The following is a 25141-nucleotide window of genomic DNA, read 5'->3' as shown; positions in this document are numbered from 1 at the left end:
GAAAAACATCCTGTTAATGAGACATGGCCAAGATTCTTAAAAGACTAAAATTAAAGACATTCTTTTAGATTTCTGTCCGTTTAATAATGTTCAGAGACGAAACCCACAAAGATGCTTCCAGCTCAGTAACAGACTGAAGAAACTTGGTGAAGCTGGGTTTGCTTTGTAAACCTTGGCCCCGATCTTCCTCAGAGGAGTGGCTTGTTCCCTTGAGGGTTTTGTACCAGTTTCCCGTAGCCACCTCTCCCAGCGTCATAGTCCTGCCGGTACTCGTCTCGGAGCTGGCCCCCCGAGCGCCCTCGGCCATACTGCCTGCCTTCCCTAAAGCCCGCGTCCCAGTCTGTTGGAATCATCCGGTCATCCAGACGAGTTCCGTTTATGTATCGCATGGCGTTTTCTCCATCTGATCTTGAATAGTATTCTACAAAACAGAATCCACATGCCGTTTTCTTCACTTTATCCAGGCCCATGGTGATTTTCTTTATGTCACCACTTTTGAAGAGTTCATAGATTTGTTCTTCAGTGGTGTAAAAGGGCAGGCTGCCAACATACAGAGTACAGCTTTTCTTCAGTAATTTTTCTTGCTCCTCATAATCACCCTGATAATGATCACTCGCTTCCACTGATACCTCTGTTACAGGATCACGACCGTCGGAGGTGCAGAAAGTCTGTCTTCTCCCGCTATGACCGGAAGTGCTGGTCCCGGTACTCGGCTAGCTCCACGTAGGAGTCGCTACGCAGCGCCTTCAGGAGGCCCCCGGACATCGTGCGGCGACACAGCGCCCAGGCTCCGGCGGCCCACTTTCAAACCTTTAAGACTCAAGGTACTACTTAATGAACTAGTAAGTAGAATAGGGCTCAATGTGTAGCGGGGTCATAAACTGGGATGTCCCATAAACTATGACCTTAAAACATCAAAGTAAGGAGCCAAATCATAGTTTTAGATTGTACATAAGAAATCTTAATAGCTACTATTCAGGTTTTTGGGTCATTTTTTAATTTAACTTTTCACAGGTGTACACAACTCATTGACAGAAACTACAATAACCGGGTGTCAACATTTTTTTGGAAAAGGGAAGATTTTCCTAATTGTATTTTGTTTGGAGCATACATAGTAAAACATCGTTCCTGCATTTACAATTTAGCAATAATGATGACGTTCGTACAGCTGTACAACCACTTGCACCCTCTCATCAGTAAACTCATTACCCCAGTCTCTACCTAACCTTTCATTATATAGTATAAACTTGACTTCACAGAGACTGTTGTTAAAAATAGCACAATGTTCACACAGGCAGGCTAACTTTAAGATGACTTCAGGGAATATTTTTGAGTGAAGAAGACAAATTATAATATCATCCCAGGTAACTGAGTATACTTCTTTGATACAACACTCAACAAATGGCAGTTTCACCAATATATTTTTTATTAAATTACATTAAAATCAAATACTCTTCGTCAGAGAATGCAAATTGTATTTAGTTTATTTTTTACAGATAGATGGTGGAAGGGAAACCTGCAGGGAAACGTGTTGTTTACCTCTATAAATTTTACATTTCATCCCCAAAAGAAATGCGATACGATGCCATTTCTATTTGCCTGTGGCATCTGCAATTTGGAGAATGCTAATTAATGCGTGCGTGCGTGTGTGTGTGTGTGTGTGTGTGTAGTTTATTAAAGGCCCTGGCAACATTACTTCTTCTTCTCCACATCCTGCTCTGCAGCCTCCTTGGCCCTTTTTGCTCGGATACCAAAGAGCCGGGCGTTGGCACGGGCCATGCGGAGGCTGGCGAAGGCCTTGAAGTCCTTCTCTTCTTGCGTGATAACCCGGACTTTCTCCTTCTTGTAGACGTTTCGGATGGGCATCACAGGTCCAGTAAGCTGCGTGGCTAGTTTGAGTTCCTCCGCAGAGCTGTCTCCCTTCTTGGGGGCCGAGGGCTTCCTAGGGAAGAGGATGAGCTTGGAGCGGTACTCCATCAGCCGCTGCACATTGGCCTGCAAGGACTCCGTGGACTTGTTCCGCCGCCTGGGGTCTACCGAGATGCCGATGGTGCGAGCCACCTTCTTGTGGATGCCGGCCACCCTCAGCTCTTCCAGGCTGAAGCCTCGGCCTGCACGGACTTTGGTGTGATAGCGCACCGTGGGGCAGCGCAAGATGGGCCGGATGGGGCCGGACGCGGGCCGCGGGGCGATGCGGCGGGCTTTAGCTTGTCGTACCTTGCGCCTGCGTATCTTCCGCGCCGGCTGGTTGAACCACGTGGACACACGCCGCTGCCAGTCCTTGTGGAAGTGGGGCTTCAGGATCATGCCATTCCGGCTGGGCGCCATGGTTGCCTACGGCCCTCCTCCAGGTGGAACGGGCAAGCGGAAAGCAATGCCGCTGAATTTTACTCTGTTTTTCTCTGCCTTAAAGTGAACCACTCGGCATTCTTAGTAAATGGGCATTCTCGTCTTTCAAATATAAGTAACAAGACCAGTATGAACTGCTGAAAATAAAATTGATGCTATACTCTGTAATCCTTCATCCAAGTCACAATAAAAAGCTTTCCCCCATAAACAGAAAAACGAATTTCCAGATTCTCATGAGTTTTTGTTAAAACCTTTAATAAAAAGCTTTAAAAAATAAAAGTTAAAAAATAAATAAATAAAACACTCTTCTACTTATAATGGATTTTTAGTAACAACACTGGGAAGATATTGGTTCACCAAGTAATGTATTTCACATTTCTTATAAATGCTGGCATATGACATTATTCAAAAACTTCACGTTATAAAAAAATATGAAAGAAAACTCTAAAAACAAAACAAAAAAGTTCATGTGTTAATGTCACCATCTTTCTCAACCAAGAGAAGCTGGTGGCAGTAAAGTGTTTTCCATAATCCTAATTTGTGCATGGTAATTTACATTTTGTCATGGCAATGAACACTGCCAGTTGTTTATTTGAAGCAACAGGCAGTTTGAGAAAATGCCTGTCAATGGACTGTGTTTAAAGAGCCATCACCTGTCTGCTATTCATTATTTCAACAAAAATAGTCTGTGAATAAAGTGGGTAGGCCAACTCACAGCTTAATCCCAGAAGTGCTTTCTTCAATTAAACCATCATATTTGGGTTTGCAGCACATTATATATCCCTCTCAATTTGTCACACAGGCTACTAAAACGGGTACAACCCATTTACTGAGTAAATTATTTCTGATTGGTGTATATATATATATACATATATTTTTTTCTCTCAAGGCTTTGTACTCTAGGATCAAGACTCAATTAAAATTACTGATTTTTACCTCTTCAACTACATTCTTAAAATTTTAAGCGTTCCTTTTGATTTTGTTGATAACCCAATGGATTTATAATTTTAATAGTGCTTAATTTCCCTAAAATTATTTAACTTTTCTTATTATGTTTAATATTGACTTGTGGCTTCATTCTATTATAGTCAGATTAGATGCTTTTCAGGTTTCAGTCTTTTAAAACTAAATGACATGTAACAGTGTCTGAAAATAGTCTACACCAAACATATTTGGAATGGAGTAGAACTTGTGTACCATGCTATTGTTAAGTGGTGGGCTCTATGTCTGTTAGGTCCAAATGGTTAATAGTCTACAGATCTTCTGTTCCTTTATTCTCTTTTAAAATGTTTCTATCCATCATCAAAAGGTGGTGGTGCATACACTGCCCTTTTCTGTCTTCACTTGAAACTTACTGTCACATATTAACATTGCCACTCCTGTTTGCTTGTATTACTGCTTACTTGTTATGTGAAGAATTTCCACCCCTATTTTAATCTATTTATGTACCTCTGCTTCAAGAGTGCCCCTTGTCATATTTGTGGGCCAGGCTACCACTGTTTCTTGACTAGAATATTTAATTCATTTCTATTCACTGCAATTAATTATCAATAAAGAATTTACTTCAAACATTTTGTTAAACATCCCCCACTCTCCAGGTGAGATTGATAGCTTCTTTGTTCTCTACCTTCAATGCTGAGTTCTTTCTAGGAATATATTGCTTCTTTTATTATGAATATTATTTTGGATAATTTTTATTACAAAATCATTTCAATTCCCTCCAACAACCTGAAAGTTCCCTTATTAGCAACAATCATCTTCATTTTAGTGTTGATTACAACTGTGTAGCCAAAATCCCCCATCTCATTGTAAATACATTGCCCAGGTGGTGGTTTAGTGTCAAAATTTTAGGTTGTTGGGCTGGGATCATGTTTTCTTTGTAGAAAACTCCCTATAATACTTACTGAAGGGCTAAATCTGGTAGTTACAAATCCCCTTAATTTCTGTTTATCTGGGAAAATCTTAATTTCATCCTCACTCAAATGAAATTTTGCTGGGTAAATTATTTCTGGTTGATATTTATTTTCTTTCTCAAGGCTTTGAATATGTCACCCCATTGCCTTCTTGCCTGCATAGTAACTGGTGAGAAACCAGCACTTAACTTTATTTATTTATTCCAACAATCTCACCAGGTGCTCATACAATTCCCACCACAATCCACACACACATCAACTGTCAGCACTTAAATTTTAGCGATGTTCCTTTGTATGTAACATTTCCTCTTTTTTTTTTTAGGTGAGAAAGCTCTTTACTGGGGGTACAGCAAGGAGGAGCAAGGCCATCTCCCACAAGCTGCCCCTACCCCTCCTAGGGTCCTGGAGTGAGGAAGGTCTCTCCTCACCCCCATCAGACCACCACTGTCTGACATTTCCCTTATCTTATGCTGCTCTCAAAAGTCTTTATCTTTGTACCTTGTAAGTGTGCTTATAATATATCTGGGGCGGGGGGAGAAGGGTTTTCCCCTTAGGATTTCACCTATATGGCCTTTGTTGAGCATCTTGGATGATAATTTCACCTTCCAGATTTGGGAAATTTTCTTTATTTCTTTAAAATATATTTGGACTTCATTTCATCTCTTCTCTTTCTGGAATTCCTATTATCCATATTATTTCTCTTCATGTTGTCCCACAGAGACTGTAGTATGCTGTACATGTTTTTTCTACTTGTTCTTCAAACTGAGTAATCTGAGTCTTTGCCTTCAAATTCAGACTCCTCTCCTCCATGATTTCCATTCTACATCTGTATTCTAAAGAGTTTTTTATTTCTATTTTATATCAAGCATTACAATTTCTAGTTGTTATTGAAGATTTCTATCTCCTTACTAAATTCCTTATTTTGTTTTTCTAAATTCTTCTAAAAATTTTCCCATGTTCTTTATCTCACTGAGAAAACGTAATACTAGTTTTGGGATTTCTTTGTCGAGAATTTCATAGCAATAAGTGGAGGAAATATTGGGTTTATCTTCCATTGGTGAGTAAAGAGAAAATATATACTGCCCTGAAGATTCATAAACTTCCATAACCTTTCAAAATTCCTTCCAAAAATTTCCTTTTGTTTTTCTGCTCATCAGTGCTAAGTGATGCAAATGTGTTCTGAGAGATTACCAGCCTGCTAGTACTGCTGGCTGAGACTCCTAACTGAAAAGAACCTGTGAACCTGTTGGCAATGACTTCCCTTGATCTCTGCTCCCCACCCCCCATGACACAAATTTGGAGAAACTAGAGATATAGGAGTGCCAAAAGGTGACTTTGAGACATTCCATCCACATCTGTTACTACTACTAAGCTGTTACTGAGGTTGCTACTGTCCCCTGGCTGCACCCCTAGTGCCAGGATGTTCATTCCCGTACCAGTCTCTAAGGTGGCACCAGCCTTGAAGGAAGAACTGGCAAATGGGCATGGACATGGTTAGCTTCACTAAGGGCCAAAGACAAAGTCTGAGTGTAACTCTTTAAAGGAAGCAGACTGACTTTCTTACCCAGAGTGGCTGGTGGTTACAAACCTCTAACCTCTCAGATAACTGGGTTAATTTACCAGTGAACTACCCAGGCTCCATTTAGTAAATCCAGTGACAGGATAATTCTTGCTTCTGTGATATAAAGTGGCAAACACTCAGTGCCAACACAGTGACCCTATAAGGCAGGGAGAACTATTCCTGTGGGTTTCTGAGACAAACTTCATGGAATTAGAAAGCCCTGTCTTTCTCCAGAGGAGTGGCTGGTGGTTTCAAACTGCTGACCTTGTGGATTGCTGCCAGACTCATAACTATGCCAGCAGGGCTCCTTGTAAACTAAGAAAAGAGTTGTCTATAGGGATTGAGATTTGTGAATACTTTAGAAACACTGAAAAGAAACTTCAAAGGTCTATCACAGCAATTATAGTTAAGTTATAATGGGAAGAAAACTATTTCCAGAGTAATAAACTTTTGGACATTTATCTTATTCTTTGTTCAGGACATAATTCTACCCTGCCCATTCCGATATTCTATAAAAAGAGAGGTAGTGACAGTAGCAGTTAAGGACAGTGTCCCAATTCAGGTAGTTGAAAATGAAACTCTTAACTTTGAGAGTACATTTTGCCACAAATAAAAAGGATAACTATGCTGGTCTTTAAAATGTTAAGAATTTAAGTCAGGCTTTGCTTAATCCTTTTAAACCGAGTTTTCTAACCTTCATGCTGACATCTTTATTTATAACTTGCTGATCATCATGTGGTTTCAAATCTTTCCCAGAGTCTTCATTCATCTCTTCATCCTTTAATCTATGTACGATGGTTTGAACAGTTTTGACCATATTCTTGAGTTCATCTGGATAAGGTGTTGGATATCTCTTTAAATTTCCTTCCTAAAGAAATAGAACAAGTGAATGTTGAAATTTTGATATAAACACCATACAACAACTGCCCATCTAGTTTATAAGGGTAACTATGAAGACAGATGATAGAACTTTGGGAGTATTTTTACGAATTAAATAAAAATATGCTTTTCAAAAATGGTCAAATAGGTAAATTGGATAACACAAAAGTAAAAATTAAAAAAATATTAACATTAAAAGACTTCACACATAATACGTTTCAAAATGCTTTTTAGAAAACTTAAAATAGTTTGCATTTGGAAATGTAGAGTATGGATTATATGAAAAACTATCACCTGGCTTTCAAACAGATATCATGACTAGCTAGGTCTGTATCCATACATAAAATTCAGACATTCATTTGCTTACATTTTTGGAACCAGGAACCAAATTCTTTAAAAGTCCCCTAATTGTTATCTTCTAAAATTCATTTAATTGATATTGATGGCAAGTAATTGTAATTAAGCTGGATATGTATATTTTCTAATTTTATGATTGGGACACAATTTCAATCATATGAGGAAACAGATGTTTATATCAAAGAGTTCTTTATCACTAGGATGTCGGAATGTAGAAAAGATAACCACTTTAAAATTAATTAATTAATTAATTAATTAAAAGCCCCACAGTCAGCCAAACCATTAAGAACGTCCAAACAATCACTAAAGGCAAGAATTAAATAAAAGGGGGACAACTCAAGCTAAAAATCACAATAAATGCTTTTAGGATAGGAACTAATTCACTATTTTTTTATTTTTAAAACAACCAATGACTATCAGCAGATGTGTTTCAATCGTAAAAAGCCAAATGATTAGAAAGAATAGGATTACTCTGCAAGGTGCCTCTCTTTCATCTTTGTCTTCATCACATTCAAATGCCACTTGAGCCCGCTGTTTCCTCTGTTCCTCCCATAATGAAGGATTAAAACTTTCATTATCTGATATAAACATAACTATAAAAAACAAAGCAACATACCATATTTTACTATATTTTAAAAACATTACATCTTCATACTTTCTAATGTTCTTTATGTTGTCTGAGACAGTTAATTCTAGTAGCTATAAACCCTAAGCTACTACTAGATTTGATTCTAATGTCAATCACATATTTTCTTGTCTAAAGCTGATGTCTAATTTTGTTACCAAATTATTTCTTAAATGAAAAATTATCAATTAAATGGTTTTTGTTCAGTACCTGTGAAAACTAACTCTATTTACCACATACACTCGAGTATAAGCCGACCCAAGTATTAGCGGATCCAATTATCAGCTGAGATACAAAAATTTGCTGGAAAACTCGGCTCATACATGAGTATATAAGGTATCCCAGGATTTTGGATCTAAAAATGCTCTTCTCTAAATTCCAGTATTGATTGAAATGTACAGAGACAGGGAAAGTTTGACAAGAGAAAGAGTACTTGGTAACAAACATTTTCTAGAAAATTTAACATAAACCAACACTTAAAACACAGCATTTGTTAGATAAAATAGGAGAAAAGGTTTAAAAATCCTTATCATTTTTTGCTTACTACTACCAGATAAAATAATAAAACATTAAAAGCTCAAAAAAATCACCAATTTCACTATTGCAATATCATCCTTAAAAAGCTGTACATCACCAAATAAAATCATGTGTTCTTATTCTATTAAAAGAAAATGACAATCGACACAAAACAAAAATTGGAAACACTGATAAAATAGGCAACAGAAAAATTGAAATTCTGGAATACCTAAGTATGGCCAATTTGAATAGTTATTAGGATAATATTAAGGAATTTCATTGTCATTTACATTTACCCCTTATTTATTTGAAACAATTCCCAAATTAAGGATGCCATGAGAGTAAATATGAACAATGGGAATGTTTTTTAAAAAAATTAGCATCCGTTTTCATTATTGAATTAAGTTCAAATATTCTTATAATTGCTTTGTTGACCTGGTTAATATTTCATAAGTTATTTCATTAATTAAACTATTATCTATTGTTTATCTGGTTGTTAAAGAAACATAGTTGTTCAAATATCATATCATTGTGAATGAGGGGGGAATACAGGTTGGGGACCCAAAGCCCATTCGTAGGCAACTGGACATCCCCTTACAGGAGGGTATGGAGAGGAGATGAGCCAGTCAGGGTGCAGTGTAGCAATGATGAAACATACAACTTTCCTCTAGTTCTTAAATGCTTCCTCCCTTCCCTCCCCCCACTATCATGATCCCAACAAAATCGGCTAGACCAGAGGATGTACACCAGTACAGACAGGAACTGGAAACACAGGACAGCTGATCCCTTCAGGGCCAGTGCTGAGATACCGGGAAGGTGGGGTACAAAGGGGGAACCAATTACAAACATCTACATATCACCTCCTCCCTGGGGGACAGACAACAGAAAAGTGGGTGAAGGGAGATGTCGAACAGTGTAAGATATGAAAAAATGATAATAATTATAAATTATCAACGGTTCATAAGGGAGGGGGTGCAAGGAAGGAGGGGGGGGAAAGGAGAAATGGATACCAAGGGCTCAAGTAGAAAGCAAGTGTTTTGAGAATGATGGTGGCAACAAATGTACAAAAATGTTCTTGACACACAATGGATGGATGTATGGATAAGTGTTGTACGAGCCCCCAATAAGATAAAAGAAAAAAGAAAAGAAATACGGTTGTTCAAATTCCTACTGGCATACTTTTTGGGATAGCTGGGATGGAAAACAGGGGCAACCAGTTTCAACAAAGTCTATATCCAGCACTCAGAAAATCCCCCTTAGCTGTAACTGATGTGATGCAAATGAGTTGGAATTTACTGATGGAAATTAATTTGGTTTGGTTTGGGGGTCTTAGGCAGTAATTTCAAACACTAGAGTAGTCAAAAGTTTTAGAGCATAAAAAAACAATTTTAAAGAATCCAATTCAGAACAATTAGGTAAACCCTATATATACTTGTGTGTAAGCTGAGTTTTTCAGCACATTTTTAATAGTTTCTGTGGTAAAATTAGGTGCCTCAGCTGATATTTGGGTCGGCTTATCAAAGTATATACGGTAACTTTTCCAAGCACCTTGGGTCAGTTTTTGGTCACTGACATTTTTCCCTTTTAGTATATATATCACATGTCAACCCGTTCCCCTCCTCAATTCTGGGCATCAGGTACTATTGCTTTACAGTCATTCTAGATGCTATCAATTATCTGATCACCTATTAAGAACCCCGGTGTCTTGTTTGACTACATTGAGCTTTTTTCCACCTAAGATCTACCAATATCCTAAATGAGATAAATTATTCCAAAGCTACAACACCATTCCTCAATAACAAGGCACTTCACCTATATCATCAATTACAAACATGGCCAAACATCAGAACTTTGGCCTTGGTTTCTCTGAAGATTTTCAACCTCTTTGATAGTTGCACTTGTCTTTCCAAATAACTCACTCCCTATTATTAGGCTCTTTAACACTTTTTATTTTTCTTCCTCTAATGATACATTATTTAAACTATCCTCAACTCTCTTGGCCATTTTCCTATTGTCATAAACTATCCAACAAAACCCAAAGTCTGGTGCTTCAAGCATTCTATTTACTCTGAACTGATGAATTCTATTGGGTGAGTGGGTGGGTGTGGTGGTGGAGCAGAATTATATAGCCATCACAAATTTAATAGATTCCCTCCTCATTTCTATATCCCAATTCATGGTTAATCCTTCTCTTTACATAGTCAGTCTCTTCTCCCACTTAAAATAACCACACTCCTCAAGTGCCTGCATCCTAACTTCGAGATCTCTTTCACTGAAAAAAAGAAAGCCAGTAACAACTTTGACTCATACTTCCTCAGTATTTTGTGCGCCTCCCCCATGCCCAAAATACATTACTATATAAACTTATATGTCCCTCTCTCCTGTTTAGGAATAGATTTCTCTCCTTAGGTTCAGGGTCTCACCCATTCTTCAAATTTGCCATATCCCACACTCTAGATTTGTAAGTTTCTTGGGGGAGGCAAGAGCACATAAAGCCCAACCTAAACCCACTGCCAACAAGTTGATTCCAACTCATAGCAACCCTATACAGGGCTCTGAAACCATCAGTCTTTATGAGCACAGCCAGCCTTGTTTTATCCCAAGGCTGGCGGGGTTTGAACCTCCTACTTTGCAATTAGCAATCTAATGACCTAACCCATAGTGTCACCATGCTCCTTGCACATAGGTGCACATTACTCACTGCTATTGAGTCAATTCCGACTCAAGAGACCCTGAAGTGCAAAGCAGAACTGCCCTGTGGGTCTTAGAGGCTGTGAATCTTTAGAGGAACAGAAGGCTTTCTCTTTCTCTCTAAAAGTGGTTGAACTGCTGACCTTACAGCTGGCAGCCCAATGCATGACCTACATTACGTTGGCTTCTGAGTTCAAAGAAAATGATTCCTATAGGTGCACAAAACGAATCAAATGTGAATAGTTTCCTCTCAAAATGATGTAAAACTTCAACTTCAATTGGCATTATTTCCTCACTTGCCTATTTCTAAGATGCACTAGGGTGAAGGAAAAAGCTTTTGATGAAAATCAAAGGAAATTCCCTATCTAGTCACACCAATGTCGTTTTCATCTGATATTATGAGTACTGTATGTTGTAATCCTCTCTTTAGAATATCCATAGTAATATACGTTAAGTGGCACATGAACTCTAAAAGAAATAAGAATATCACAAATGATACCTGTTATCTATCTTTTCCATTGTAGACCCTTCTATTTTACGTCACATCTTCAAATGCAAAAAGTGGAACATTTTCCATATTGTTACTTCTCCATAACAGAAATAAATTTTATATTAAAAAATAATTTTATTGGGGGCTCATAAAACTCTCATCACAATCCATACATACATCCATTGTGTCAAGCACATTTATACATTTGTTGCCCTCATCATTCTCAAAACATTTGCTTTCTACTTCAGCCCTTGGTATCAGCTCATTTTTTCTATCTCTCTGCTCCCCCCTCCCTCATGAACCCTTGATAAGCTATAAATAATTTTGTCATGTCTTAGACGTCTGACGTCTCCCTTCACCCACTTTTCTGTGGTCCATTCCCCAGGGAGGGGGTGATATGTAAATCCTTGTGATCAGTTTCACCTATCTATCCCACCTTCCCGCCACCCTTCCAGTATTGCCATTCTTACCACTGGTCCTGAAGGGTTCATCTGTCCTGGATTCCTAGTTCCTGTCTGTCTGTACCAGTGTGTACATCCTCTAGTCTAGCCAGATTTGTAAGGTAGAATTGGGATCATGATAGTGGGGGAGAGGGAGGGGGAGAGTAAGCATTAAAGAACTAAAGGAAAGTTCTATATTTCATTGTTGCTAAACTGCACCCTGACTGGCTTGTCTCCTCCGCGTGACCCTTCTGTAAGGGGATGTCCAGGTGTCTACAGATGGGCTTTGGGCCCCCACTCTGCACTGCCCCTCATTCTCAATATGATATTTTTGTTCTTTGATGCCGGATACCTTTGACACCTCGTGATCACACAGGCTACACTGAAGGTAACAGTCAGAACATCAAACTAGCCATCATGAAATGTCTGACAGTATCCTCACACTTTTGTGCAACCACCACCTTCGTCTAGCTGCTAGACATTTCTCTCACCCCCAATAAGAAACACTGTGCCCATTACCACTCTTATTTCTCCCTTCTACTTTCTTTCACTACAGATGTACCTATTCTGGATAAGAATTAAATTTCCTAACATAAATACTAGTATGACCTCTTTTAAGAACGCAGGGCAAAGAGACAAATAGAAATAATAGAAAGAAAGAGGCCAGTACATTTTTGGTATGAAATAATAATAAGGGATTCTAAGAAAAAAGATCAAAGCATGAGTATACCAATGATTAGGGTGGTTTAGAACAGGAGTCAAGAAATTTTTTCACTGAAGAACTAGATGTCAAGTTTTGTGAGTTTTTTGAGTTAAGAGACAAAATCATGAATGTTCCGTAGATATTTAGGAGATAAAATACTTTCCACCGAAATTTATTAACAAAAAAATAATAATTTCAACATATTGTTTTCATAATACAGATTTTCTGATTAGAAGAATGCAATTGTGTAGTCAGAATAACACTTCACTTAGTTGGGGTACAAAATTACAGGTCTTTGTCATTAAATTTATTGCAAATATTTATCTAGGAAAAGATTCCTATCCAGTGGGCCACATAAAAATAAATAAATAAATAAATAAACAGCAGGCCAGATCTGGGCTGTCAGCTATACTTTTCATTCCTGGTTTAAAGTACCATTATAGTGACTTTGAGAAAGGTATGTTAAATACACTTGCTTCATTCCAATTATCTTCACAGCCTTAGTGGAACCTAGAGTGTAAGATCTCCATCTTATAAATAGAAAAACTAAAAATACTCAAGGCTGGTAATTTTCGGCATTCGATAACACACATACATACAAATACACCAAGTCAAAATGAAAATCTTTATTACTCAACCATCTGATATAATTTAAAGACAAAAGGTTCTACAATATGAAAATATGGTCAAAATAAAGTCCTACTATCCTAACAACATGGTTTATGTTTATTTTTATTGGAATAGAAAGTACTTAAACAAGTCTCGAGCTCTAGTGGGCAGCCAAGACTGCATACTCTGTCTTCAACATCACTTGAGTTCCTTGTAGGCTCATCTTGAACACACTCTGTTGTCCCGTCACCATCATGGTGAAGCTCACCAGGGCCCATAAATATCATGGTGATCCCAAGAAGCTGGCTCCTCCTCCCAAGGAGGTAGAAGATGACAGTGAGGATGAGGTCATGTCAGATGATGACGAAGAAGAAAGCAGTAGAGAAGAGGAAGTTATCATTCCTCAGAAAAAAAGGCAAGAAGATGCCACAGCTGCCAATAAAAAAAGATGATGGCTTCTCTCCAACACAAAAGATGGTAGTTGCCACTCCAGCCAATATAGCAGCTCTCACTTCTGGCAAAAAGGAGGCCGCCACGCCAACCAGAACAGTGGCGACACCTGGCAAGAAGGGTGCCACCCTGAGCAAAACCATGGTGGACACCTCAGGGAAAAGGGAACTGTATCACAAGGATTCAAGAAGAATGAGGAAGTTACAGGTGACAGTGAGGATGAAGAGGAACTTGCGTTGGCCTTAAGACATCAGCCGTTGCCACTGCTTCAGAGGATGAGGATGACAATGAAGACGACGAGGATGATGACGGTTCTGAGGAAGAGGATATGGAGATTGCACCAGCCAAAGACAAGAAAACACTGGCTAAGACAGTTCCAGTGAAAGCCAAGGTGTGGCTGAAGATGATGCAGAATAGATGAGGGGGAATGAAGATGAGGAGGACATGAAGAGGAGGATGGGAAAGAGGAAAAGGATGAGGAAGAACCTGGCCAAAGAAGCAAATGGCCATGGAGAAAGCTGCTCCTGCAGCCAACAAAGTGGAAGCCACAGAACCAACTACAGCTTTCAACCTCTTTATTGGAAACCCGAACTGCAATATTATCTGTTCCTAAATTAAAAACTGGTCTCAGTGACCTTTTTGATAAAAATGATCTTACAGTAATGGACGTCAGAATTGGTATGACGAGGAAGTACAACTATGTGGATTTTGCATCTGCTGATGACCTGGCAAAAGCCTTGAAACTCACTGGTTTAAAGATTACACTGCAGAGACGGAAAGGAAAGAACAATAATAAAAGACCAAGATGCCAGGACACTGTTGGGTCAAAATTTGCCTTACAACGTCACTCAGGATGAATTAAAAAGTCTTTGAGGATGCTGTGGAGATCAGATTAGTCAACAAAGATGGGAAGAGTAAAGGGATCGTATAAGACAGAAGTTGATGCAGAGAAAACCCTTGAAGAAAAACAGGAAGCAGAGATCAATGGCTGGTCCATATGCTGGTATTATACTGGGCAGAAGGGTCAAAATCAGAACCATCGAAGTGAAGTCCAGCACTTGGAGCAGTGAATCAAATACTCGTTATAAGCAACCTCTCCCACAACACAAGAGAAGAGAAACTGCAGGACGCGTTGAGAAGGCAGCGGCAATCAAAGTGTGCCAGAACCAGACCAGGAAATCTAAAGGATATGCGTTCTTAGAATCTGCTTCATTTGAAAATGCTAAAGAACCTTTAAGTTCTTGTAATGAAAGAGAAATCGAGAGCAATATGGTTGGAGTTGCAAGGAACCAGGGGATCACCTAATGCACTGAGCCAGCTGTCCCAAACCCTGTTTGACAAAGGATTTTCTGAAGAAACCACTGAAGAGACGTTAAAGGAATCGTTGGATGGCTCTGTTCAGGTCACGATAGTTACCAACCATGGTGGATACTGTGGCAGAGACTGGGGAGGCTTTGGAGAGCAAGCAGCTTCCAGGGAGGCAGAAGAGGAGGAGGAGACCACAAGCGACAAGGAAAGAAGACAAAGTTGTATAACTCTTCTGTTTGAAAGAAAGGACTCTGGGTTTACTGTTACAGGATCATGACATAGCATTTAGTGGACACTGGAAGTAGAGAGCACTGTGGAGACGATGAAGTTTCATCCTATGTGTAAATCCATGGTTTTCCTACATAGGTTTGGGTTTTTTATGTTTTTGTTTTGTTTGTTGTTGTTGTGTGTGTGAGAGAGAGAAGGATTGTGCTTCGTTGACTTTGGGACAAGTTTAAAAGAAAGAAAAAAAGTGCTTAAACAAAGATTCTACCTCATTATTCCTTGACAGGGCTTTTAATAATCATACAACTGTGTGTTTAATAACTTAATCAGTATTAGGAAAATCAAGCACATAATATGCTTTTATTTAGTTATACTCATTGATAGCATCATATTTAGTTATTTTAATGGGAATAAAGATTATGACATTTCCACAGAATAACAAAACAGCAATGCACTTACAGCACATTAAAACACTGAAAATTAAACGTAACTTTGGCTTAATAACAAAAGGAAATTTCTTCTTTTAGAGACTCTACCTTCAGAATGCTATCTGTATTTGATTCCTTTCTACCATGTTCTACCATTGTTCAGGTTTTCTTATTCTTCTGAAACAATAAAAGTATCAAAACAAAGAATATTGAGGTCTTCTTGTTATGCCTGCTTTCCCAAGTCTTTGGTAGGAAACTGCAAACGACTCAATCTGGCTTATCACCTATGAGCTAAGAATGGGTTTTACATTTTTAGATAAACAGAAAAGAGAAAAAATATGACACATGAAAAAATACCAATTTCACTGTCTATAAGTAATGTTTAATGAGAACAGAGTCATAGACATTAGTTTACATCTTCTTTCCGGCTGCTGTTACCCTAAAATAGCAGAGATATGTAGTTGTGACAGGTTCTTATGATGAGGTAAAAATTTGGTTAAATGATTCCTTATTAAAATAGTTTGCTGACCCAAGTAATAGGGCATTAAAGTTTCTTTTCTCTGCTACCAACTCATTCCATCTCTTACCTCAAAGATATCATTTATGGAATGTTCACTCTTACCTACTATTTATTATCCAGAACCCATCTATCAAATCAAGGAAAGCAAAAAATTGAGACATGAGTTCAGTGACCAAGGCAAACAAACAAAAATTGTATATGAAGGTGTCTATGATTTTGATATAATTCTCCACACTGCTCTTGTTATAGCCTAGGCCGGAGTTTGCATGCCTTTAGTTGTATTAGACCTAAGTCCCTAATAAGTTGGATCAACTCACAGGCAACTACTACAAACCGCAGCAGCAATGTCTAGTGCACATACAGTGTAGGAAGCACTATAGCAACACTGACCTCTTAGAATGAAGTAGACTATTTTTTCCACACACACACTTGGTATTATATTACCTAATATGGCAGTTGAGGAGTGGAGTTATACACATAGAAACTAAATCTTGCTCGTAAACTTATTCTCACAGCTTTAGTAAGCTTTCAAATGAATGAAGTTATATAACTTTCATAGATCACAAGTATGAGACAATTCAATTCAAAAGCTAAACAAGTTTTGCTCCACCCAACTACATCTTATCACTGCACCCACTCACTTGGTACTATCTTTTATCAAAGCAAGGAGCCCTAGTAGTGTAGTGATAATGTGTTGGGCTGCCCCTGCATGGTCGGAGTTCTAAACCACCGACGGCTCTGCAGAAAGACTGGGCTTTCTACTCCATAAGCAGTCTCTGAAATCCACAGGGGAATGCACTGACTTTATGACAGCAAGTTTTATTTTTATTGGGGGAGGGACGGTGTTATCAAAGCAAGTCTTTAATTTCCTTCTTCCAAAGACCAATAAATTGTTTAGAGCACTCAATGAATTTTCTGTTTACTACTAGTAATGAAATACAAATCTGATCTTAGTCTTTGGTTTATTCAAGTATCCCAAAATTGTTTGCTGAACCCGCCACAACCCAAACTGACATACTGTGAAGCATTTTATACCCATTATTTCTCCTATCTTACAGTATTTTGAAAATTAAGACTAATCATTAAATTAACAGACCTAGTGGTGCAGTGGGAGATATGCACTGAACTGCTAAACGTAAGGCTGGCGGTTTGAAACCATCAGTTCCTCTGAGGGAGAAAGATGTGGTTGTCTGCTCCCACAAAGACTTAAAAGTCTCAAAAACCCAAAGGGACAGTTCTACTCTGCCAGGTTGATGTCGCTATGAGTTAAAATTGACTTTTGAGAGTCAATTTTAATCCATAAGTTATTTTTCCTTCAGTATTTTTGCACTGAGTTATTTTATAAATAACTTTGGACCATTGAGATTTTCAAAGATTGGAGAAAGATATAAAGATAATGTCTTTATAGTTAAAATATACATTTTACATAGAGAACAAATACAACAGAAACTATCTCCTTAATTTGAAAGGCCTCCATACTATAACCCATAAAAGATTTGTGCCAAATAATAAAGGATCTATTTCCCTTTTTGGTCAAAATTATAGCCTGATTAAGGCTATAAGGTAAATATGTGTAGTCATTATAGATAATCCTGATCTAGTGTCTAGGTAGTGCTAAATAGTATTAAGTCTTCAACATCAAAAAATAACAAAGCCCTGTATGAGTTAATAGTTTGTAACATCTTACACACACACACACACACATTATTCATGTTCAGCTCCAAGTCCCAGTGGTGCAGTGACTGCTAACCACAAGGGCAGTAGTTCAAAATCACTAATAGCTCCGCAGGAGAAAGATGAAGCTTTTCACTCTCATAAAGAGTGACAGTTGTGGAAACCCACAGGGGCAATGAATGCTACCCTGTCCTATAAGATTGCTGAGTCAAAAGCAACAAGGTGGTAGCAACTAATGTAAAATAGATCTAATTAGCTGCTAATTTCAAAGATAAAGAAGCATTTGACATATTTATGCACTTAAATCAGCTATCTAAAAACCTGAGTTCTTGACTTAAGAGAGTTCTTTCTAAATCAATTCTCCAAATTCCTTTCAAAACGGCCTAGTAGGACTTTTAACATTTAAAAGTTATTCTACACCTTTGCTTTGCCAAGTCAGCATTAAAAAAAAAAATTAGTTAAAAAGAAAGAAAAGAGGTTAAGTTCCTACCATCCTCAGTCCTTGGCTGCTGGGGAAACATGTAGTTAGTAAGCACCATTTTCTGGGTCTCGGAATCAGTCTCTTTTTGAAGCGGTATCAGGGGTTTGGACTAGGGAAAGAAAAGAAATGTTTAATATGTAACAAGCCTCATGCCACCATCTGTCCAGCAACTCCTCTAAACGAGTACTCATCATTTTCCTATAAATATCAACTAGGAGATTATAAAACTTAAACATACAAAACATGTTTAAATCTTTGGTTGGAAATCTTATAAAATCTAAAAAATAAAGCCTAGTTTTTAGCATAAAGTTAACTTACACTGTATTGCAATTGTAATTGAACTATCACTATAATTTAAAATGTTTTTCACACACTATTCATAACCCAATAAATTACATGTCACTCACAACAATTTACTTGGTAAAGTCATAAAATGGTATTTTTCATTTTATGTTTTGTTCGCTCTAGTATACCACTCCTAGAAAGATGACTTTGTAGAAATCATTTGGAAATGTTTTTTTTATCTCAAGTTTTAGGCTAGTCATCAGCTGAAAACAACGTGCTTAAAGCAAACACTGCTTCCTTTCCCTGTGCTTCCTGTTGCCATCAATGGCAACACAAATCATTCAGTGGTTTGTTGTTGTTTTTCTTAAGACTTTTTCCCTAACTGATTAGCTTGTGCTATCAATTTACTTTTTAATATAGCTAATTCTTTTTCTGACCTATTTACCTAAAATACTAACAAACTAGGTCTTACCAAACAGGCAGCGGGCTTTCAAACCCTACCCCCACATGCCACTCAGTTATTTGCATCCATTCTTAAGGAAATCTTGCACCTATCTAATTCTATCCTACAATTTTACTCCCTTTCAATCACTTCATTTGTGCCCTCCTCCTCTGGTTTCACAGTAAACAAACTGCCCTATATCTCAAACTTCTTCACTGAACATTTTCATTCACTCTCTCAATTAATGGAAATGGTGGTCTCAGTCCCTCCCAAGTAATATGCCTCCCAAGTGGAGGCTAATTGTAAGCTCCCTCTCCCAGCTCACTGATATTACAAATCAGAGGTAAGAGTTAGCACTTCCTAGTGGCGAGTTCTAACCTCAGGTATAAACTCTTGTTCCATATAAGTTCACACTCCCAGTCCACATAGGCACAATTCATCTATAGTCCTAGTTCTGTTTATCAAATTTTCCACAGCCGTCGGTATTTACAACAGATAAAAAACAGAGTTGAAAAAGCCAAATTCTCGGCTCAGCAATTTCTTAGCAGATGAGGGGACAGTGCGACAGAAAAATAGTTTCTCCCCTTAGAAAGTTTACAAAAGTTAGTTGGGAAGCTTTTAAAAATGAATAACCCCTGAAAATCTAGTCTGAAAAATCAGATATAAGCCTCACAGACTCCAAGTTAGGGAGGGACGACCAACTCGGAAAATGAGTTGAGAATGGTTGCAAGTCTTGAGAAATATAACCAATGTCACTAAATTATGCACGTAACAACTGTTATCAACAAGAAATGAAACCTTAATTTAAAAAAACCCCAAAGCTATGTTTTACACTTACAGCACATCTCTTTAGCCACACTTCAAATGCTTAATAGTAGTGGCTACTATAGGACATCCTGCAGGTGTAAGTGAAAGATAATGGTATGTTGCATTCAAAATATGCAGTAGGAATAAAGCACAGTAGACAACACCCAGGATACTTAACAGTTAATATTCAACAAAGCCAAGAATTAGCTGAAGTACAGAAAGATTAGTTAAAAGTTATTAGTCTCTGGCTCCACTAAATACTACTTTCTGAGCTAGAGATGCCAGAAAGAGAAAACTATTGGGAGGAGCAGATAATGACATGTTCAATTTTAGGTGGATTGAATTTGAAATGTCTGTGAGTCATCCACGTTGAACTGGTAATGAGTTATTTATGAGTGAAATTCAAGGAAAAACAGGGCTAAACTAAGCTACTATCTAGGAATATCAGCATGTAGATAGCATGGGCAGCTCTCAAAAGGTACAAAGTAAATGGAGAGAAGCTAATGCAGAGTCAAGAGCACCCAAAGGAATACCAACATACAAGGGACTGGCAGAGGAAGTTTGTGTGCGAAGGTAACTAAGCAGTAGGTATAGTCCAATGTACAGCCAGGAGAGGATGGTAACACAGACACCAAGCAGCTCTCCCACAATACTTGCTCATCAACCTCATGCAAGATCTAGACACTCCTTGCCTTTCTATTTCTTCTCCATCACTTGCTCCTGTTTTTGCTTCCTTCTTTCTACTCTACCACTTTATTGCTAATTACTAAGAATTCCTTGCTCCATTGTCGTTCCATGTACCTACTTGGCAAAGAAGCAGGCCAGAATAATACCAATTGTGTGCTTTCTCTATTATTTAGCTGAATAACTATTATCACTACAAATTGGTGATCAGCAAAGCAAGAGACTTCTCAATGTTGTCTCCTAGACACACACTGCCTTCATTGAGGTTAGAGAATCTCTGCCTCGGATTTGATTCTACACTCTTACTCTGCCCCCTCTGATATCCTTAACTGGATTTTCTATCTAGTTTCTTTCCAACATCTATAAACATGAACTTTGATACTAAAGGATCACCTCTTATCCTTCCTCTGGCTACCTAGTTCTCTCTGTTCTACTTCCTTTCTTTTTCATCAAATCATCTCAAAACAGCCAGCAAAGTTGGGTGTTCCATTCCCTCATCTCCTACTTAGGCCTTCAATTGTTTTTGAAAAATGTTCACCATATAACTTTAAAATTACTTAAGTTAGGTATTTAAATCATAGTCCACTCAAGTTGCCAAATATAATGGACAGCGCTTTCCTTCTACGACTGTGACCACTTTTTAACCTACCTGACACTTATAAATGTCAGAATCTCAAGATCCATTTAAAAAACATTAAAAAGAAACTTCTATATAATCTCGAGAGACCTGAAAATTAAGAAACCACCCTCTAGGAAAGACATTAAGAGTACAACATTTGCTAAAGTCTAATGTTATTGACTATAATCTGTTTCAAGTTAACATTTCCCACAGCGCAGGACTGGATCCTGAGAATTAGGCTCATCTGTACACGTGGCTTTGAAGTAAAACCGAAAAAATTTAAGTCATTCAGATATTAATGATTTCAGTTGTTTGTAAAATATATATTTTTGGCTCTCAGATCATTTAAAAATTGTTTTGAAGGACAGGATTGGCGCTTCAGTCTCAAAAGTTTGCCTGACTCTTGGCCTAGATCAAAAGGTCCCCAACATATTTGACCTACCACCTCCTTTCCAGGGAAAACAAGAAGAAACTCAGTACCTGCTGACAATCGAAAACTTCTTTCCGTACGATAGCCCTTAGTCCAGAATAAAGTGTATCTGCTTTGGCCGACCTGCATTACTACAGCACCTCCCTCAGGAGCAGTATCAACCACTTTGGAAAACATTGGTCTAGAGTATTTCAATGTTTTCAAATTTGGCTTTCCCTGCATTCCTATTTGGCATCATCTTCTGCTATGTCCATCTTTTAAGACATAGCACAAGGTTTTTCTAAAACATAATCTGAACATACCATTTGTCCACTCAAATGTTAAACTGGCTCCTTTTCCTTATACAGGGGCTGAAAAATATGTACTATAAAGATTACTTCCTCTTCTCCTTATATTCATGGCAGATGTGTATAACTGTTCATGACTAGAATGACTAAATGCCCGTTTTATACGTTGTTCTAGCGTTACCTATAACAATATGTCAACATTCTTTTAAATTGTGCTGTTTGCTTCCCTGATCCTTTATTATCTCGTCTTTGCTTTAAAGACATTGTTCTCATATAGATGGTTTAATAAGGGAACAGATCTTACTGGTAATAATAGCTTTTATTGTATGTGTCGCTGTTATTTGCTAGAAGATGGTAGAAGAAAGGCTTGATTCAAAGTTTCAAGAGTGTCTCAGGTTCTCATTGCCATCATCCCACTGAAATTGCTCTATGTCAGGGCCAGCAATTGCCTGCCCTTAATGTGGAAACCAATGAACACTATTAGTCTCACCTATCAGCTGCATTTGAGGTTCCTTCCAAAGGCTTTCTATCCTTGGGTTCAGTTTTTGGCTATTTCTTTTCAATCTCCCTAGGTATCTCACCCACTTACAAAATTTTAAATTCCTTCTTTGTATAACATAGCTCCCCAAATGTATATCTCCCATCAACAACCAAATGTCAAACTTAAATAGACAACTACAGATAAAATATTCCTACCTTAACAGATAATAAACTTCTCAATTTAACAATATAAAAAAACAAACTCCTGATATTAACCCCACCCAAACTTGTACTCTCCTGTTTGTCCTGTCTCAGAAAACAGGCACTCAACTCTTCGACTTGCTTGAGCTAAAAAAGAGCCTAAGCAGTACAGTGGTTATGTGCTGGGCAGAGATTTTTAAGGTCAGCAATTCAAAACCATCAGCTGGTCCTTAGGAGAAAAGAAGGGGCTTTCTACTTCTGTAAAGGTTACAGTCACGAAAATCCACAGGGGAAGTTCTACCTTGTCCCAAAGGATCATTTAGTAGTTGACTTCAATTTGATGGCAATGAATTTATTTTTGTTGTTGTTGAGATAAGAGCCTAGGAGTCATAGCTGACTGTTCCTCTTAAGCTCCACATTTAGTCTTATCAGTAATTTCCACTAGTAAAATCTTAAAAATACACCCCAAATCCACTATTATCACACTAATTGAAGCCTGCCAACATCTTTCTTCTGGAACAATATTTATGCTTAGCATCTCGAGTTTCCCACTCTGACCTTCATCAGCCATCATTTATTATTCACATACCAGTCAGGATGATCTTTTAAAAATATAACTCGGATCTTAACCTTTCCCTGTTTGAAACTGAGAGTAAGCTCATCTAACCCCCGAGTGAAATTTCTAAGTACTACATTCTGTACAAGGCACTATATGACCTGGTTCCAGCTTTTGTCTCTAATTTATTCTGCCCCTTGTTCATTACATAGTAATCGAGTAGATTTTTATTTAAACCCCCAAACCACCATATTAAGGCCTTTACACTGAAAATTTCACTTAAATGTTCAATCCTGACACCCATGGCTATGCACCCTGCTATAATTTGGTAACATGCTCTACCATTCCCTCTTGAACATTTACATGCATATCATAACGATTTTTAAATGTGCCTATATAAATCCCTATATAAACTAGAATACACAATTATATAATAAATCTGGAATTCCAGTCATTTACAAAGTAAGACTACCTACCTGATTATCTGAGAGCCACATAGCAGTCAATTGCTGTAGCTTTGTAAAGCTAAAGGGCAAATTCTTTAATCTGTACGGGAAAATACAAGTAAAAATTAAATATTAAAATGAAAAAGAAGACAAAAACAGATACTTCAAGAGAAAACCCAAATATTGACCTCTGTATGAGATAAAACTTTATGGATTTGAAATTTTTTTCAGATGACTCAATTCAGCTCTTAATAAAATGGGCAATCAAATAACCTTCACAAAGTTGTCTTTTTAAAAAAAAAACACAAATATCAACATTTTAAATTGACTCTGCCTTAAAGCAAAGCCTGGGATACGTTAAGCAATGTATCATAAAACTGCCTTGGCTATTTTATTTGTATTTAGAGAGGGGGAAAAACTTACACTCTATTTAAAACAGGATATCTAATTCAACCCTTCTGTCAAATCACCATCAACTCTTTTCTATGCTTATCTTCCTATATTAGCTCAAGAGCTTTAGTCAATGAATAGGAAATGCAAGCTGGAAAAGGGATTAAAAGAAGAAAAGCGGTGTTGTTGTTGTTGTTTTTTAATAAACAGAAGTCAGGAGATGTATTAGTTAGAAAACTGAGCTTCAAATCAAAGCTATAATACTTTATAAGGTGCCGAACCTTGTGTGAGTCACCTAATTAAGTCAAATTTTCTCCTCAATGAAATGGATTGGCTTATCATATTACTGCATTGGGATGTTTTAATGACTGCATAGATATCATGTACATATTTACAAAATAGGATGTAAATGTGCTCTATTTATATAGTTTTATCATTCTTACTAGTACCATTATTTCAGGGAAAATTATTGACATTCTATGTAGCTTCAAAATTGGTTGAACTTAGCAATCCAATTTGTTTTATTTACTCTGGATTTTGGCTTGATTGCCCAAGCTATGTGAGAGAATGCTTACCTGCACCTCTACCCAGAACATTAGAATACATTATATTCAAAGCTGTTTTGTTCAACAGCAAAACAAGGGGAGAATAAAAACAGTATTGCTGAAATCAACCCAAAATGGATTATGTAATAGAAAGGAGGGGATAAAAGCATTAGACTTTATATCATACATTCAAGCAATGTTTTCTATAAACCAAAGGATTAAGTAATACAAACCTATTGTCACTTAAATTAATGACTTTTAATTTTTGCATATCACCCATTTCCTCTGGAAGTGTCTCAAGTTTATTAGAATGAAGAAACAGCACAGTTATATTTTTCCAATTCCCAATCTGAAAGAGAAACAAAATTACGGATAAAATATTTGGTTTATTGTATAGATGTGTTCACTGCATTATTCACAATAACACAAAAGTGGGAACAACCCCAGTGTCAATAAACAGATAAGTGAATTTTTTAAAATATGGAATATTTAAATACTCAATCCTTCAAAAAAAATCTGAAGTGTTATGACATATTTGAACCTTGAAAACTTATGTGGAGTCAAATAACAGACACAAAATATCAAATAATGCATAATCTCAATCAAATGAAACACATAAAACACAAGCAGAGACAGAAGTTTTATAGGTTGTTACCAGAGGCTGAGAGAAGAATTACTGGGAGAAAATACAAGGATACAAAATAACCACAATAAAAGTATTATTTAGCCTTTTGAACAGTATGTATATAT

At 37.5% G+C, this 25141-nt stretch overlaps 2 protein-coding genes and 2 pseudogenes across 9 annotated transcripts in view; 1 reads left to right on the top strand and 3 right to left on the bottom strand.

Annotated features, from left to right (window-relative positions):
• Window positions 1-25141, bottom strand: part of ERBIN (erbb2 interacting protein) — a 153124-nt gene that overhangs the window by 33006 nt on the left and 94977 nt on the right. For all 7 annotated transcript variants that reach the window (XM_075541104.1, XM_075541099.1, XM_075541101.1 and 4 more), the window contains exons 13-17: window positions 24625-24740; window positions 23487-23556; window positions 18229-18328; window positions 7531-7652; window positions 6518-6691 (exon numbers count right to left, since the gene is read on the bottom strand). In XM_075541104.1, the coding sequence (XP_075397219.1) occupies window positions 6518-6691; window positions 7531-7652; window positions 18229-18328; window positions 23487-23556; window positions 24625-24740 (582 nt within the window). The remainder of the gene's footprint in view (window positions 1-6517; window positions 6692-7530; window positions 7653-18228; window positions 18329-23486; window positions 23557-24624; window positions 24741-25141) is intronic.
• On the bottom strand, window positions 79-765 carry LOC142439034 (nuclear cap-binding protein subunit 2-like). 2 transcript variants are annotated; one of them, XM_075541108.1, is made up of 3 exons: window positions 689-765; window positions 560-612; window positions 79-403 (listed from the first exon to the last, which is right to left on the bottom strand). In XM_075541108.1, exons 1-3 carry the CDS (start codon window positions 763-765, stop codon window positions 189-191), a joined length of 345 nt encoding a protein of 114 aa, XP_075397223.1. In that variant the 3' UTR covers window positions 79-188. The 2 variants fall into 2 exon arrangements, with proteins under 2 accessions (XP_075397223.1, XP_075397222.1); XM_075541107.1 differs by having other exon boundaries at window positions 79-612.
• LOC142439033 (large ribosomal subunit protein eL13 pseudogene) lies at window positions 1689-2391 on the bottom strand (annotated as a pseudogene).
• On the top strand, window positions 13388-15168 carry LOC142438784 (nucleolin pseudogene; annotated as a pseudogene).

This window comes from Tenrec ecaudatus, chromosome 2 (assembly GCF_050624435.1).
Source record: "Tenrec ecaudatus isolate mTenEca1 chromosome 2, mTenEca1.hap1, whole genome shotgun sequence".
NCBI classification, from domain to species: Eukaryota; Metazoa; Chordata; class Mammalia; order Afrosoricida; family Tenrecidae; genus Tenrec; species Tenrec ecaudatus.
The sequence above is the reverse complement of the archived record's forward strand: the minus strand, read 5'-3'. Positions and strand labels throughout refer to the sequence as shown.